The sequence below is a fragment of the Leucoraja erinacea genome, chromosome 10, assembly GCF_028641065.1.
Source record: "Leucoraja erinacea ecotype New England chromosome 10, Leri_hhj_1, whole genome shotgun sequence".
Classification (NCBI taxonomy): Eukaryota; Metazoa; Chordata; class Chondrichthyes; order Rajiformes; family Rajidae; genus Leucoraja; species Leucoraja erinaceus.
Window position 1 is genome coordinate 26,162,237 of NC_073386.1, and position 18,850 is coordinate 26,181,086.

The 18,850-nt window shown below is 39.6% G+C and overlaps 1 protein-coding gene across 1 annotated transcript in view; it reads left to right on the top strand.

Moving 5' to 3' along the window:
* ttc39a (tetratricopeptide repeat domain 39A) overlaps window positions 1-5,826 on the top strand; it is an 83,184-nt gene extending 77,358 nt beyond the window's left edge. Inside the window, 2 exon segments of the mRNA XM_055641783.1 lie at window positions 2,856-2,972; window positions 4,281-5,826. Of these exon segments, the coding sequence (XP_055497758.1) occupies window positions 2,856-2,972; window positions 4,281-4,398 (235 nt within the window). The 3' untranslated portion in view covers window positions 4,399-5,826.
* The last annotated feature ends 13,024 nt before the right edge of the window (window positions 5,827-18,850 follow it).

Here is an 18,850-nt window from a genome sequence, read left to right on the forward strand (position 1 = left end):
CTTTGTCTATCTGCCTATCAAAAACCCACTCACACCTATCGCTCACCAGACTTTGTCCTGCCCCCACCTCTTATAACGCTCTCTCCACCCCCCACCACAATTTGTCCGACGAAGTGTCCCAACCCGAAACATTGCTTATCCATATCGTCCAGCAATGCTGCCTGACCTGCTGAGTTATTTCAGCACTTTGTGACCTTTTTTGTAAACCAGCATCTGCAGATCCTTGTGTCTCTGTGCAACATACTTTGACAGGTTCCAGGAAGCATTTTGCTGATAATGCTCATGAGAGTACAATCATAGGAATGCTACCATTTTGTTAAATCAAGAGTCAAGAGTGTTTTATTGTCATATGTCCCGGACGGGACAATTAAATTCTTACTTGCTGCAGCACAACACAATATGTGAATATGTAAACATTTTATATAACGGACAAAAAAGGAAAAAGTTCAATAAATAACAAATATAGTGCAAATAATAATAGTCTATTGCAGTTCAGAGCTTATTCATTGTTGTGTTTAATAGCCTGATGGCTGTGGGGAAGAAGCTGTTCCTGAACCTGGACGTTACAGTTTTCAGGCTCCTGTACCATCTTCCTGATGGCAGTGGTGAGATGAGTGTTTGGCCAGGATGGTGTGGGTCTTTGATGATTTTGGCTGCCTTTTTGAGGCATCGACTACGATAGATCCCTTCGACAGTTGGGAGGTCAAAGCCGGTGATGGACTGGGCGGTGGTCATAACTTTTGCAGTCTTTTTCGCTCCTGAACGTTCAAGTTGCAGAACCAGGCCACGATGCAACCAGTCAGAATGCTCTCTACCTGTAGAGGTTTAGGAGAATCCTCTTCGACATTCCGAATCTCCGTAATCTTCTCAGGAACTAGAGTCGCTCAGGAAGTAGTTGCCTTCGTTACAGTTGCATCGGTGTGCTGGGTCCAGGAAAAATCTTCTGATATACCACAGAGGGGTATTGATGACTAATAAAGTTAAGCCTAGCGTCATGTCTGTTCTGCTCAGCTTGAAGTTAAATACAAATCTTAGTGTGTAAGAGTGGGATGTCACATTGCAGCTGTACAAATATTGGTTAGACCACACTTGGAGTAATGTGTACAGTTCTGGTCGCCCTTTTATAGGTATGTTACAAAACTTACCTTCAGCGGCGCTGCAGTTCTGCCACTGGCCGTGTACGCGACTTTGGTGCCTTTGAGAGGGGGGCGGGATTAAAATGCCGTTTTCTCCTGCCTGTCGAAGTCGATTTTCTCAGGCTGTTTAGCAGCTGCAGAGAAATCGCTCGGACATTCGTTCTATCAAGTTTTTTTAAAACATTGCTGGATAATTTAATTGCTGGAGTAAAATAAAAATCGACTTCTAACGCCGACAACGGGACGGATCTCCCATAAGGGACAGATAAAGGTAAGCCGTTTATTTTACATATAAACGTGCTTCTTAGGGTTACTTTAATCCAAATTTTACGTTGCGAAAAGGTGATTTAGGCCCCATACGAACCGGCAGTGTTTTTCCTGCCGATATGGGGTTTAAATTCACTGCAAACTGCAATGTTCCACAAAATCCCACTCGCAAGATGATTAAAATGGTCATTAATTTACAGGAATTAAACACTAAATTCCTTCCATTTGGCCTATAAATTCATGACAATGAGATTTTAAAATCATGTTATATTGTGAATTCTTGTGTAGATGTTATTTGGACACTTAGGCTATTTAAAAATATTAACCTTTTCTTAAGAAATGGTTAGATGTTTAGATCTAGTAATTGATTTTGTAATGAGCTACAATTAAGTAACTAACTAGTTATATGCTTTAATTTCAGGTCATCCAAGTAAGATTGTTTCATATTTGTTTCAGAATGCATCAATTTATAATAACGGAAAATGTCATTCAGTTCTCTTAATTTTTAAGAAACCTATGGGCTTTTGTCTGTCCTTGATCACAGCTTTTGAGTTAAGTCAATGGAAAAGCAATAGGGAACAAGATGCTAATTTCCGATTATGAAAATGGCCATAACTTTTTTAATACTGAAGATGAAAGTGAATTAGGTGTCAAATTAAACTTCTTTTTATGCTTTATCTGATGGGATAAATTGCAGACTTGATTTTTAAAATCTCAACATTTTGTAACATTGCTAGCTATTACAGAAAAAGTGCAGAAGAGATTCACCAGTATTGGCTTTAGTTACAAGGAGAGATTACTAGGACTCCAAAACGAGAGGGCATAGGTTTAAGCTGAGAGGGGAGGAATTTAAAGGGACCTGAAGAGCAGATTTTACACATAAGGTGGTAGTTATGAGCTGCCTGAGGAAGAAGTTACAATTACAACATTGACAACTCCTTTGGATAAGTATTTGTGTAGGAAAAGGAACCTAATGTAGGCAAATGGGTTATGCACAGTCGGCATGGACTAGTTTGGTGGATGGGCACAATTATATGCTTTAAAGCTTAGATTGTACAAATATCAGGATCGGTGACACTAAGTTTTTTCATCAAACGTTACCCTTATTTTGAAATGGTTCCCATAGTAGACATTTCCTATTTTAATCAGAAGGTTGATTCAGAAGAATAATTCCATATAACCTCTTTTGTCCCATTTATGGCTGTTAAACTCACATAGTGCTACTTGGAAAACAACTGAACAAAATAAAGTGTTATTTTCTGTGCATACCACAGAGGGGCACTGATAACTAATAAAGTTAAGCCTAGTGTCATGTCTGTTCTGCTCAGCATGAAGTAAAATAATAGTGAACTTGAAAAAGAAAGCAGTGTGAGGATTATTGCAATTTATATCTTATTTGAACCTAACATTATTCTTTAAACTATTAATTTGCCTGCTATTTACTTTTTTCAGCCAGCAATTGATCAAGTATGACCATTATCTGATTCCAAATGCTTTACTGGAACATGCATTGCTTTGCATGCAAGAAGGCAGGAATGACGAGGCAGTAAAATTTCTGGAAAGTGCAAAGTAAGAAAGTCTAATAAATATTTTATAGTAATATGAAAGTAAAAATCCCATTTATAACGCATTGAAAAGATATCACCAGAATATCAATATTTATTGATTTTCACACTGTTGCAAGGATGACCCACCTCAGCAGGTTCATAGACAGAGAATACACATGGATATGCTCCTGTGAGATTGTCATAGATGGTGATCGCTAATTCTTATTGCATAAAGTTGGAGAGGCTGTTCCACTGGAGAAATGTATTTGACATGAATGAAAATCAAAAATATGTTAGAAAACTGAAATAAAAAAATAAAAATGATGGAAATAATCAGCAAGTTAAAAAAACATCTGTTGGAAAAGAGACACTTTGTCAGAACTGGCAAAGAGAGAAAACAAGTTTGTTTTTGTTTGCAGAGGATGGGAGAGAATTGTTCATTTCATGAATCAATGCATTGAATAGTTTTGAATGTTCTTTAGAACAAGCCCTGTTCTGAGTAAAAAGAAAAATACAATATATAAAAATAAGGATTTTGAAACTGTTGATCCACTACCTGTGGGTAAACTGATTTTAAATTGCTGAAAGTGACTTCTAAAACATGCTAAAATTCCAGAATGGTGAACCAGTTACACTGATATTGGGAAATTTACCCTGATTAAAGCAGCGCAGTCAAGTGGAGACCCAGGATCCATATCCACAATCTGAAATGTTGACACTTCAACAAAAACCATTGCAACCAACAGCAAGCACTTCTCTGATGCAATATTGAACTGATGTTTCTTATTTGTTTGATTGAGACACATATATCTGGATGTAATTAGTAAAAAACTTAATCTTTCTCAGATATATAGATATTATAATTACTCTAACAAATCATGTATAGATGTATTGTTTTGTGAGACATGTAGATGATGTTACTGCCTGCAGTTGTTACAGGTGAAAGCGAGATTAATTTTGAGCGCCATTAATTTGTTATGAATGAAGAAGCCTGTGGAACAGACTTCTGTAATTTAAATGCTGTAATTTAAACTTTTCATGAATCTCAAGTATTATGTTGTTCCAATCGGCAGATCTCATTTTATAGTGTAATTTACAGGAAAATAGTAAAGACTTTAATCAAAAATAATTCTACATTATCAAAAGTAATTTTGAGTTGCACTTCAAGCACAAAGCTGCCACTGTGATTTGCGCACTGTCAGGATGTTGTTGCAAAATAGATCTCTATTTTATCACATTTGTTCAACTGGAAAATTATAGATCTTCAGATAAATGCATTATGATTATTCAAATAATCTGAAGGATTCACATCATGTTACTTTTTTTTCAGGCAAAATTACAAGAATTATTCAATGGAATCAAGAACACATTTTCGAATCCAAGCTGCTCTTCTCAAATTGAAATCTCTCACACAAAATGGAAGTAAATTATTGCCTTCTACTCTATAGGACATATTTGAATTACCCTGACAAAACACATCCAGGATCCACATTGACGGTGCATTACTGTCTTGGAGCATGGTACATCTTCCACTGCATTTACTGGTAATCTGTTGCAAACTTATTGTGGTGAAGAACAATTGCAACTGTGCTCTTAGGAACTATAAGTACAACTGGGTTTACACGGGTTCAGGGAAACAGTGAATTATTGGTTTAGAAAATCTACAGCACAATTATTTCTAGTTGAGTGTCTTCATTATTATAAATATATAAACAGAATTTCATATGCAACCCTAATTGTATGAAAAATTGGATCAGTGGAAGGAATACCCACAGATGTAAATAACTTTTAAATATCTGAAAATTAATTACTACTCAAAATCCATGGTCATCCAAAGATTACCTAACAATATCAATATTAATCTCAAGACATAAATGTCTTGCATTTAAATAGAGCTATTTTTCAATACTATTTTCTCAGTTACAAACGGCATGTCCAACATGTTTAGCCCATTTCAACCAGGAGCAAGTCTTCGGTAAGTGGTTTGCACTCGATTAAAATCCATTTATAAAGTCATAGAGTCTTGCAGCATGGAAACAGGTCCTTCGGCTGAACTTGCCCAGGTGTCCCACCTACCTGTGTTTAGCCCAGGGCTGGCCTTAGGAGATGCGGGGCCCAATTGGGAAATTTTATCGTATAAATATAAATAAATAATCATAATTGAGTCACGTGTCGTGAGTAATATGACAATTCGGGGGAGAGTTCCTTTCACAGCGTGTGGGGAATCTAGCCAGGGGTAAAGTTACGAGGAGGACAGGAGCGTTGAGAAGGAGAGGGTCGGCTTTATGCCAGTAACTCACTCACTCACCGCTGCTGCGGCGCTCCGGGCATGGAGGTACCGCGTTGTGGCCGGGGAGGGAAGCAGCTCGCGTGGCTATGAGCGGCCTCCATCGCCGGACAGCGGAACCGACTGCCATCTCAGGGCCTTCTGCCAGCACGCTCACCTCTGGCAGTGCTCGCCGTCTGAACAGTGAGGGGGACCAGCTCAAGAGCAAAGATCATAGAGCGGAGTGGGTCAGCGGGTGATGGATAACATCACAGCGGGCGGTGGAGCTTACTCCTGTGTCAGCGCGAACAAGGCATCAATTGAGGTTATGCGCAGCGACTCTGGAGAGAAGACCCTTCTTCAGACTGGACTCTCGTCGGGGAGAGTACTTGTGATTGTCTGAAGAAGGATCTCGACCAGAACCGCAACCCTCTCCCCGGAGCCTCTGCCCGTCCCGCTGAGCCACCACAGACAGGGAGTTGAAGATAGACATAGGGGGGTCCACCTTCAACTTCAAAGCCAAACAAAAAACACAGAGTGCTGGAGGAATACAGCGGGCAAGGCAGCATCCGCGGAGGGAACATATTACTTATCAGGAGCCGCCACGGGCCAGGACTCTTCCCCCCTCTCCCCCCCCCCCCCAACAACAGAAAGGAACCGCAGATGCAGCTGTCACTGCTAAACGTCTAAGAATGAACTGTAGATGCTGGAAAATCCAGCATAGACATACGGAAAATTAACGCGGGGCCCCCCTTGGGCGCGGGGCCCAATTTGAAAAAATCGGTCGAATTGGCCTAGGGCCGGCCCTGGTTTAGCCCATATCCTTCTAACCTGTCCTATCCATGTGCCCATCTAAATGTTTCTTAAATGTTACAATAGTACCTGCCTCAACTACCTCTTCTAGCAACTACCACCCTTTGCGTGAAAAAGTTACCCCTCAGTTTCTTGTTGAATCTTTCCCCCCCCTCACCTTAAACCTATGTCCTCTGGCTCTCGATTCACCTACTCTGAGCAAGAGACATGTCTGAGACATATCAGTTACTATTGAAGGTGTTTATATCATAATGTGAACAAAGCGATTGACAAGTGTGTGCAGAGGCAGCTTTTGATTTTATTTAGCAATTTTTTTTGCTTAGAACAGGCTTTCATGGCAGTTGAAGAATTTATCTATTGCAATATATAATGAAAACTATAACTTGCTGATCTCCTTGCCAGCAGACCAATCGAATTAGCACCAACACTTCCACTAAATGGTGGCGCCTTAATTCCGGAAATCCTCTGCCTTCAACAACTTACCTGCATTGTTGGGTCAGTTGCAGAATAGAGAAAATGACAAACATGTGCAAAGGATTTTATATTCAGGGTTACTTTACTTAAAATCAGGTTAAAATAATAAAATGCTATCTGTGAATGTATCACATTAATCTAGGAATATATGCTATTTTCTATCAATCCCATTTATATACAGACTTTGTGTTTTTACACTATCTGACTTACTATTCATTTAAATGTACTGTGGCATCTCTCTTCCAGAAAAATGTGGAAAGATTGTGATAAATATGGAAATATGTCAGGATGTCATCCTCACATCAGGATGAAAACTTCTCCAACCCCTGTGGTAATTATCTCCTGTTGGAGGCATAGAATTTAGGGCCAATAATGGGAAATATTTTGCAAGATTCCTTTCTGATCTGCACAGCCAAATGAAAGTAGTTCACGAGATAGATCTCCCTGATCAAGTCTACTTTTATAACAAGGTTTACCTGGATGCAGTGATGTTGTTTCTTCTGAAAGACTCATTGGCACTCTGGCAGTATATTCCAGAGGCTCAGCATTTTTGGGAGGAAAATTAAAAAAAAAGTAGCATATAATCTATTACCGTACCATATCTTCATAATTTAAATCCACATGCCCTATTTCCCTGTTGTCAAATTGAAATAACCTAATACGAGTCACACAAACCAGTCTTTTATTCTTTTTTTTAGCAATTGCTGTTTGAGACACTTGATGCTTTAATCCTGTGATCATCATAACTAAAATTCTCTAAACCATTGTTTATTCTTACTTAAAGTGGGTATGTACCTACGAGACGGGTTGCAAATATAATCGAAGTATGGTATTTTTGTATTTATCAAAGTGAGTGATAACAATGCTCTACAAGAGACAGTTTTAACTTTTCCTAGTGTAAACCAATAACATGTCACAAACGGAAAGTAAAGTACTTTTCAATTGCTTCAATACAATTGTGGAGCCCAATCAATTCTACAATACCAATTGGATTTTTTTCCCTTCAATACTTAATAGCCATGTGCAATTGAATAAGCCAGAGTTTTGTGTTCCAGCCAATTCTGATTGAATTCAGTATTAGACTCTCACTATATATTGTCCAACCAATAGTTGTAAAAATATGAGGAACATAATTTTTAAAGAGAACATACAGGAAATACTATTATACTGAAGGATGGCTAATGTTGCTAAAATGTATTTAAGAAGCCAGGGAACCTCAAACCAGTGAGCTTGACATCAGTAGGTAAGTTACTGGAAGGTATATTGAAGGTCTGTGGAATTCTCTGCCTCAGAGGGCGGTGGAGGCAGGTTCTCTGGATGCTTTCAAGAGAGAGTTATGTAGGGCTCTTAAAAATAGCGGAGTCAGAGGATATGGGGAAAAGGCAGTAACGGGGTACTGATTGGGGATGATCAGCCATGATCACATTGAATGGTGATGCTGGCTCGAAGGGCCGAATGGCCTACTCCTGCACCTATTGTCTATTGGGTCAGGATCTATCCACATTTGTATAGGCAAGGGCAGATTAGGGATAGTCAGAAGATAGACACAAAATGCTGGAGTAACTCAGCGGGTCAGGCAGCATCCTGAAAAGGAATAGGTAACGTTTCGGGTCGTGCATGGGAAATGGCGTCTCGCTAATTTGATTTTTTTTTAATAGATCACCAAGAGGATTAATGAAAGCAGGATGGTGGACATTGTCTATTCACAAGGTCCCCCTTGGGAGGCTGGTTCAGAAAGTTAGGTCTAAGGTGAGCTAGCCAATTGGTTTTGAAATTAGCTTAGTGGAAATAGGAAGATGATGACAGTGGAGTGGGTTTTTTTCTGATTGGAGGCCAGTAGTGTGCTGCAGGGATGTGTGCTGGGTCCATTGTAGTTTGTTATCTGTATTAATGATTTGGATATCAATCGAGTTAACATGGTTGGTAAATTTGTTGCATGATACTAAAATTGGTGGTATAGTGGAAAGTGATGAATGCTATTTAAGTTTACAAAAGGATTTGGATCAGTTAGTGCAGTGGGCCAAGGGTTTGGGGTTCAAGAGGTGGGATATCATGTGCAGTTGTACAAGATGTTGGTGAGACAACATTTGGAATATTATGTTCAGTTCATTTACCCTACTATAGGATGTAATTAAGCTAGAAAGCTAACAGGCATAACTAAGGTGAATGCTATTTTTTCTCAAGATAGAGGAGTCCAAGACTAGAGGGCATAGATTTAAAGTGGTAGGGAAAAGATTTACAGGTAATTTCTTCACACAGAGGATGTTGTGCATATAGAATGAGTTTCCAAAGGAAGGTAGCGATGGGTTCAATGGTGATGTTTAAAAGACATTAGGAAAGATACATGGATAAGAAAGATTTAGGTTTTGGACCAAATCCAGAGAAATAGGGCCTAAAAGATTATAAAACCTCATTGCCATGATGGATGAATTGGGGCAAAGGGTTTGCTTCTGTACTGTATCACCCCGACCGAGTACAAAAATATTTTTTTAAGGACCAATAATTTTCTTGTAATTGGAAATTTAAATTCACTTTCTGAAAACTGAAAGTGTTATTCCATAAAACCTGAATTTGAGAATTCCTAGATTTCCACATCCAATTGACTTGGTAACTATATTGCACATTACATTGTTCAAGGCCAGAAGCAAATGTCTTTTTTTTCTTTGTGCAAGTTTCTTTGTGCAAAGCGTTCTCACTTTCCATATGTTGAACGTGCAATATAAATATAACTGCACGTGCTGCTGAATGGAGATCATTGGAATTGAAGGAGACCATCAATCAAGTTGCTGTTAAAACAGTCAATGTTCCATACTAGACATGCATACTTTCATATTTATTTTTAATCTAATGCATTGATTTGTACGGAAACATTGGAAAAGTTTTCATTCATGCTACACGTTAGTCTGAAATGCGTCAGTTCGTCATTAAGGGCTTCATGGGATTCATTCAATAATTATAGAATTTGTAAGTGAATATTTGACTTTTGACAGCTGATTATGTTCTGCTGGATTCAGGACAAAGGTACTGTTTCACATTGTTTAAACATTAAAAATTTTAATTTAGGTTTGTCATTCGTTTCATTAAGTTAACCATAATTAATGCAGCTTACATGCAAATTACTGATGCAGTGTCTGGGATTGATTTAGCATCTTTGACTGAGAAAGCATTACAAGGGTTTCAAATGGGCAACATCTGTTTATCGTTAACTGAGCAAAGTATGATATTACTGTAACAGCAGAGGTTTGAAAGATTTTAAATAAGTTCTTAAAGGAGGATAGAGAAGTACGGGGGGGGGGGTCTGAGTTGGCATCAATGGAAAAAGCAGATGCCAGTGATGGGGTAAAGAGACTGCAGAATGCCAGTTGCAGGAACATAGAATTCAAAGAGTGATGTTGAAGGATTGTAAGATATGGCGGGTTAAGCCAACAACCCCATTTGAGTATTTTAGTGGACCAGGAACTAATGAAGTTAGTGAGCAAAAGAATGATGGATGAATAGAACTTGCAATGGAGAAGAATATAGGATTGTTTAGTGGAAGGAAGAAGGTCAGGCTGGAGAACAGTTAAAGTTGAAACTGGAAGTTACAGAATTACAGATGAAAATTTAAGCAACCAAAGAGAGTGTAGGAGGGGTACAGATTTCAAGAAGTTAGGAAGATTGTTATAAAGGCACATTTCTAAACCCTTCCGGGTAGTTCCCTGTAAGGGAATCCTGAGCTACTTATCTAGAACTCCCTCTGCATCTACGTCAATCATTCAGAACATAATGTCCCCTATACAATATAAAGGGTGATGCCTGCAGTAACAGCAGGGATTCCCCACCATCAGGAAAAGCAGCCTTCAGCTTATTTGATTCACCCTACGTGAAATCTCGGCACAATGTGTAGCGGCAGATTTTTCAAATCTTTCAGGAAATTAACTCCCTAGCCACTAATTTCGTGAGACAGGATAAGGGGAATGTTTTCGGTATGCATGCAAGCTGCCTCAGAGACCTTCTCCATTCATAAAGCTTCAGCACACAGTCTTTTAATGAATATTTTCTTTATTGTAGATATAAACATCCAAGGTTTTTCCGACTTGTTCCGGCAATCTTCTTTGAACTCCAGCTCATTACTTCAGATACTAGAAAACTCCTCGTGTCTCCATGCTTCACATGATCTTGACATGCTTTACATGTGGCTTGACATGCTTGACATGTGGCTTGACATGCTCGAAAGATTAACCTTCTCCTCGACATTCCAAAACGAATCTAACCAACTAAACTACCACGCAAGCAGAAGCTGCATAAACACGCCCAAAGACACGTCATAAATCCCACCCACATTAAAACGGGCAGTCTAAAGCTTAAAGGAACATGCCATCCACAATGACATGCAAAACAGGCCAAAATGGCCACTACACAATGTTTGCAGCAAAAGCTGTAACGCCAGATGACACTCTAGCAGTAGTTCTGTAGATCTATGATACAATCCTAGTGTGTTATTTAAGTTTCTGTTTTGGTCCCAGGATGTTGAAGGACCCAGAGTGTGATGGTTTTGAAACCAAGGGTGGGTAGTTGGGTGTTGGTGATGACTAGTGTTGTGACATGGATGTTACCACTTATTAGCCTATGCTGAATGTTGCCCAGGACTTACTGCATGCACTTAGCAGACTCGCTATAGCTTGACAATAATTTAAAAATAAACATTTTCTGTGTGCTGGCCATGGTACATTGTGCCAGTTTTCTCCATTGTTATCCCTTAATTTTAGGCAAGTGTTAGAAGATTTCAAATGATTCATGGACATGTGAGATAAGTTATTACAGGGTTATGGGAATATCAGAGAATAGTTATTACAGGGTTATGGGAATATAAGAGAATGGGACTGATGAGATTGTTCTATTGGGAACTAGCAATTACCTGTTAGCCTCCTTGTATGTCACAATGAGAACGTAAATTATTCACCAATGCTACTAATTTTGGGTGCTGTTCAGTCTTTTCAAATCCTTAGATTGGAAGAGACTGGACAAAGGATGGAATCCAGGTATGAAGAAATTAGTTCAGTGGGGCAAGAGCAGGCAGAAACAATGAGGCTATCAGAGCAGTCCGGTTTGTGGATTTTAGATAAGTGATAGAAACAGACAGTCAAGAGAGAATACTTTCAGGTCTCCCAACACCTTTGTGGCCAGCAAGTAATTAACTAAATATATAGTTGAAAAAAATGACTTGTTACAGAAGAACTAATAAATTCTACTGATAGGAAAGGTGATATAGACCAAATGTTCTCTAGTACGATAACTATTTCTTATTCTATGAAAGCAGCACTGATTGGAACTTTGGTGAAAAAGCAGCTAGGAGAACCGGATTGAACATCCAGTTATACCTCACACTAACAGAATAGATTGCATTTGTTAGAGATTCCACATCGCTGGCCCAGCACATCACTGCACAGGAACCTCATAGTGTCCTAGGTCCAAACATTATCAGTTGCTTGATGAATGATCTTCCTTTTATCCATCAGGTGGGGATGTTCATTGATGATTGCATAATGATGAATTCCCCAGAAAATGAACCAGTCCATAAGTGCATGCAGTAAGTCCTGGGCAACATTCAGCATAGGCTAATAAATGGTGACATCCATTTCACAACACTGGTCATCACCAACACCCAACCACCCACCCCTGGTATCAAAAGCATCACACTCTGGGTCCTTCACCATCCTGGGAGAAACCAAAAACAGAGACTTACTGTGGCTGCAAGAGGTTGAATAGTGAATGTAACTCCCCAAAGCATTTCCACTATCCATAAAGGGAAAAGGCAGCATGAATACAGTTAACCTGTCTTGATGAGTTTAGCTCGCAAACCAGCTTTATTGCTATTGCATTACCCTAAACATTCATTCCTTATAGTGAATGATATTCACAACATTCACTACCCTAAACATTCATTCCTTATCTTCCATCACTGGTTTAAATCTAGAACTCTCCACACAACAGTTTTGTGGAAGTACCATCATCATCATCATCATCAGGACTGCATCAATACAACATGGTAATCAAACCATTGGCACCAAAACCCATCTTATGTAAAAATGAATAAACAAAAAATCCATAGTCACATAAATTTGTTCTTTATGAACCATCAGCTCATGTTTGTAAAATGTCTTTCATAACGATAAGAGGATAACATGAATTTCTAAAGGATGGGTCATGTCTGCTAAACCACATTTATTGAGGATGCAACTAAGTAGCCAACTGGATAGAGGTGACTAGGTATCCAGAAACCTATCATTCTCTATTTTTTAACATAATTAGTCTCTAAAACCTTCCTGTGCAGAGAATGGCAAATTAAGTAAAGGCATTTCTCCCCCTTTTTAACCCCAAAAGATTTACCCCTTCAGTTTGGTGATTGTGAGCTGTAGTTCTGAACTCTGCCAAGGATATCATCCACCCTTCATCTACTTTGCAAGGTTCATACGTTACGTAGAATTAGGCCATTTGGCTCATCGAGTCTCCTCCACCGTTCAATCACGTCTGATCTTTCTTTCCCTATCAAACCCCACTCTCCTGCCTTTTCCATGTATCCTTTGGCACACTTCCTAATCAAGAACCTGTAAATCTCCACTTTAAAAATAAAGAATCCACTTAAAAACAACAGAATCATCAAACGTTCATAATAAGTAAATCAATCATCCATAGGATTAATGTCATAAACAGCCTCTGGCCCTTCTTCAATGCCAATACATCCAGCCTCAGATATGTAGCCCAAAACTGCTCTCAACACTCTAAATGTGGTCTGACCTGTACCGTATAAAGCCTCAGCATTACATTCCTACTTTTATAATCTAGGCCTCTTGATCAAAAGCTAGCTTTGCATTTGCTTACTACGGATTCAATTTGCAAATTAGCCATTTGGTAATCCTGCACCAGCACTCCCAAGACTCTTTGCACCTCCAATGCAAAGTTCTAAGAGTTTTATGTTGCTTTTTATTCTTCTATTAGCCTATTCCATCCCTCCCTATTTAAGAGGGATGCCATCCCAGGAACAAGCTTGGCGAATCTGCATGAAGGTACCGATCCAGAAACTTCTGCTTAGCCTGTTGAGTACCTCCAGTAATTTGTTTTTATAACCATATAACAATTACAGCACGGAAACAGGCCATCTGGGCCCTACAAGTCCATGCCGAACAACTTTTTTCCCCTTAGTCCCACCTGCCTGCACTCATACCATAACCCTCCATTCTCTTCTCATCCATATGGCTATCCAATTTATTTTTAAATACCAACGAACCTGCCTCCACCACTTCCACTGGAAGCTCATTCCACACCGCTACCACTCTCTGAGTAAAGAAGTTCCCCCTCATGTTACCCCTAAACTTCTGTCCCTTAATTCTGAAGTCATGTCCTCTTGCTTGAATCTCCCCTATTCTCAAAGGGAAAAGCTGATCCACATCAACTCTGTCTATCCCTCTCATCATTTTAGAAACATAGAAATTAGGTGCAGGAGTAGGCCATTCGGCCCGTCGAGCCTGCACCGCCATTCAATATGATCATGGCTGATCATCCAACTCAGTATCCCGTACCTGCCTTCTCTCCATACCCTCTGATCCCCTCAGCCACAAGGGGCACATCTAACTCCCTCTTAAATATAGCCAATGAACTGGCCTCGACTACCCTCTGTGGCAGAGAGTTCCAGAGATTCACCACTCTCTGTGTGAAAAAAGTTCTTCTCATCTCGGTTTTAAAGGATTTCCCCCTGATCCTTAAGCTGTGACCCCTTGTCCTGGACTTCCCCAACATTGGGAGCAATCTTCCTGCATCTAGCCTGTCCAACCCCTTAAGAATTTTGTAAGTTTCTATAAGATCCCCTCTCAATCTCCTAAATTCTAGAGAGTATAAACCAAATCTATCCAGTCTTTCTTCATGACAGTCCTGACATCCCAGGAATCAGTCTGGTTTACCTTCTCTGCACTCCCTCTATGGCAATAATGTCCTTCCTCAGATTTGGAGACCAAAACTGTACGCAATACTCTAGGTGTGGTCTCACCAAGACCCTGTACAACTGCAGTAGAACCTCCCTGCTCCTATACTCAAATTTTAAAGACCTCTATCAAGTCCCCCCTTAACCTACTGCGCTCCAGAGAATAAAGACCTAACTTATTCAACCTATCTCTGTAACTTAGTTGTTGAAACCCAGGCAACATTCTAGTAAATCTCCTCTGTACTCTCTCTATTTTGTTGACATCCTTCCTATAATTGGGGAACCAAAATTGTACACCATACTACAGATTTGGTCTCACCAATGCCTTGTACAATTTTAACATTACATCCCAGCTTCTATACTCAATGCTCTGATTTATAAAGGCTAGCATACCAAAAGCTTTCTTTACCACCCTATCTATATGAGATTCCACCTTCAAGGAACTATGCACGGTTATTCCCAGATCCCTCTGTTCACCTGTATTCTTCAATTCCCTACCATTTATCATGTACGTCCTATTTTGATTTGTCCTGCCAAGGTGTAGCACCTCACATTTATCAGCATTAAACTCCATCTGCCATCTTTCAGCCCATTTTTCCAAATGGCCTAAATCACTCTGTAGACTTTGGAAATCCTCTTCATTATCCACAACACCCCCTATCTTGGTATCATCTGCATACTTACTAATCCAATTTACCACACCTTCATCCAGATCATTGATGTACATGACAAACAACAAAGGACCCAACACAGATCCCTGAGGCACCCCACTAGTCACCTGCCTCCAACCCGATAAACAGCCATCCACCATTACCCTCTGGCTTCTCCCATTCAGCCACTGTTGAATCCATCTTGCTATTCCTGCATTTATACCCAACAGTTGAACCTTCTTAACCAACCTTCCATGAGGAACCTTGTCAAAGGCCTTACTAAAGTCCATATAGACAACATCCACTGCTTTACCCTTGTCAATTTCCCTAGTAACCTCTTCAAAAAATTCAAGAAGATTAGTCAAACATGACCTTCCAGGCACAAATCCACGTTGACTGTTCCTAATCAGACCCTGTTTATCCAGATGCTTATATATATTATCTCTAAATATCTTTTCCATTAATTTGCCCACCACTGAAGTCAAACTAACAGGTCTATAATTGCTAGGTTTACTCTTAGAACCCTTTTTAAACAATGGAACAACATATGCAGTACGCCAATCCTCGGGGGCTATTCCCGTTTCTAATGACATTTGAAATGTTTCTGTCATAGCCCCGGCCATTTCTACACTAACTTCCCTCAATGTCCTAGGGAATATCCTGTCAGGACCTGGAGACTTATCCACTTTTATATTTTTCAAAAGTGTCAGTACTTCTTTTACTTTGAACCTCATAGTATCCATAGCTACTCTACTAGTTTCCCTTACCTCACATAATTCAATATCCTTCTCCTTGGTGAATACCTAAGAAAAAAAATTGTTCAATATCTCCCCATCTCTTTTGGCTCTGCAGATAGCTGTCCACTCTGTCTCTCCAATGGACCAATTTTATCCCTCGTTATCCTTTTGCTATTAATATAGCTGTAGAAACCCTTTGGATTTACTTTCACCTTACTTGCCAAAGCAACCTCATCTCTTCTTTTAGCTTTTCTAATTTCTTTAAGATTCTTTTTACATTCCTTATACTCCTCAAGCACCTCATTTACTTCATGCTGCCTATAATTATTGTAGATCTCCCTCTTTTTCCGAACAAGATGTCCAATTTCCCTTGAAAACCAGGGCTCTTTCCAATTTTTACTGCTTCCTTTCAACCGAACAAGAACATAAAGATTCTGTACTCTTAAAATGTCCCCATTAAATGTCCTCCATTTCTCTTCTACATCTTTCCCATAAAACAAAATGTCCCAGTTCACTCCTTTTAAATCATCTCGCATCTCATCAAAGTTAGCCTTTCTCCAATCAAAAATCTCAACCCCAGGTCCAGTTCTGACCCTCTCCATAATTATATTGAAACTAATGGTATTGTGATCACTGCCCCATCTCTAGTAGGTACCTCTATGTATTGCTGCAAAAATCTATCCTGCACACATTTTACAAACTCCAAACCATCCAGCCCATTTACAGGATGTGTTTCCCATTCTATGTGTGGAAAGTTGAAATCTCCCACAATCACTACCTTGTGCTTACTACTAATATCTGTGATCTCCTTACATATTTGCTCTTCCAATTCTCGTTCCCCATTTGGCGGTCTATAATACACCCCTGTAAGTGTTGCTACACCTTTCCCACTTCTCAGTTCCACCCAAATAGCCTCCCTAGATGAGCCCTCCAATCTATCCTGCCAAAGCACTGCTGTAATATCTTCCCTGACTAGCAATGCAACACCTCCACCTCTTGCCCCTCCAATTCTATCACACCTGAAGCAACGAAATCCTGGAATATTTAGTTTCCAATCACAGCCCTCCTGCAACCATGTTTCACTGATCGCCACATCATCATACTTCCAGGTGTCTATCCAGACTCTAAGCTCATCCACATTTCTTACAATGCTCCTAGCATTAAAATATGCACATTTAAGAAACCCCCCGTCTCTTATTCTCTGTTTATTTCCTTTTTTTTCTTTCTCCTCTTGTGTCCGAGTGCTTCCCTTTTCTGCTTCCTGCCTCCCATTCTGTCTACTAGCTTTCTCTATTTGAGTCCCTCGCCCCAACCATTATAATTTAAAGTCTCCCCAGTAGCCTTTGCAAATGTCCCCGCCAGGAAATTTCTGGTTTGTATTCCTGCAGCTGTGATATCCTTTCCCACTCTGGCAAATCCTTGTGGCACTATCTACAGGTCTTAATCCTTTCAGTTTAGAAAGACAATTGTCTACCATCTCTTTACAATTACATTAAGGCATTTTTATTGCAGGATGCAAACCCAGCAACAGTGTATTCAGAAAGTATTCAGACCCCTTCTAGTTTTCCACATTTTGTTAATTACAGCCTTATTTTAAAATGGATTATTTTATTTTTTTTATCATCAATCTACACACTACCGCAGAAGGAAGCATTTTTGCAAATTTTTGCAAAGTAATTAAAAAAAATTGAAATATCACATTTACATAAGTATTCAGACCCTTTTCTATGACACTCAAAATTCATCCTGTTCCCATTGATTATCCTCGAGATGTTTATATAATTTGATTGGAGTGCACCAGTGGTAAATTGATTGGACATATAACCATATAACAATTACAGCACGGAAACAGGCCATCTCGACCCTTCTAGTCCGTGCCGAACACGTATTCTCCCCTAGTCCCATATACCTGCGCTCAGACCATAACCCTCCATTCCTTTCCCGTCCATATAACTATACAATTTATTTTTAAATGATAAAAACGAACCTGCCTCCACCACCTTCTCTGGAAGCTCATTCCACACAGCCACCACTCTCTGAGTAAAGAAGTTCCCCCTCATGTTACCCCTAAACTTCTGTCCCTTAATTCTCAAATCATGTCCCCTTGTTTGAATCTTCCCTACTCTCAGTGGGAAGAGCTTTTCCACGTCAACTCTGTCTATCCCTCTCATCATTTTAAAAACCTCTATCAAGTCCCCCCTTAACATTCTGCGCTCCAAAGAATAAAGCCCTAACTTGTTCAACCTTTCTCTGTAACTTAGTTGCTGAAACCCAGGCAACATTCTAGTAAATCTCCTCTGTACTCTCTCTATTTTGTTGACGTTCTTCCTATAATTAGGCGACCAAAATTGTACACCATACTCCAGAATTGGCCTCACCAATGTCTTGTACAATTTTAACATTACATCCCAACTTCTATACTCAATGCTCTGATTTATAAAGGCCAGCACACCAAAAGCTTTCTTTACCACCCTATCTACATGAGATTCCACTTTCAGGGAACTGTGCACAGTTATTCCCAGATCCCTCTGTTCACCTGCATTCTTCAATTCCCTACCATTTACCATGTACGTCCTATTTTGATTTGTCCTGCCAAGATGTAGCACCTCACACTTATCAGCATTAAACTTCTTAACCAACCTTCCGTGAAGAACCTTGTCAAAGGCCTTACTGAAGTCCATATATACCACATCCACTGCTTTATCCTCATCAATTTCCCGAGTAACCTCTTCAAAAAATTCAAGAAGATTAGTCAAACACAACCTTCCAGGCACAAATCCATGTTGACTGTTCCTAATCAGACCCTATTTATCCAGATGCTTATATATATTAACTCTAAGTATCCTTTCCATTAATTTGCCCACCACTGACGTCAAACTAACAGGTCTATAATTGCTAGGTTTACTCTTAGACCCCTTTTTAAACAATGGAACAACATGCGCAGTACGCCAATCCTACGGCACTATTCCCGTTTCTAATGACATCTGAAATATTTCTGTCATA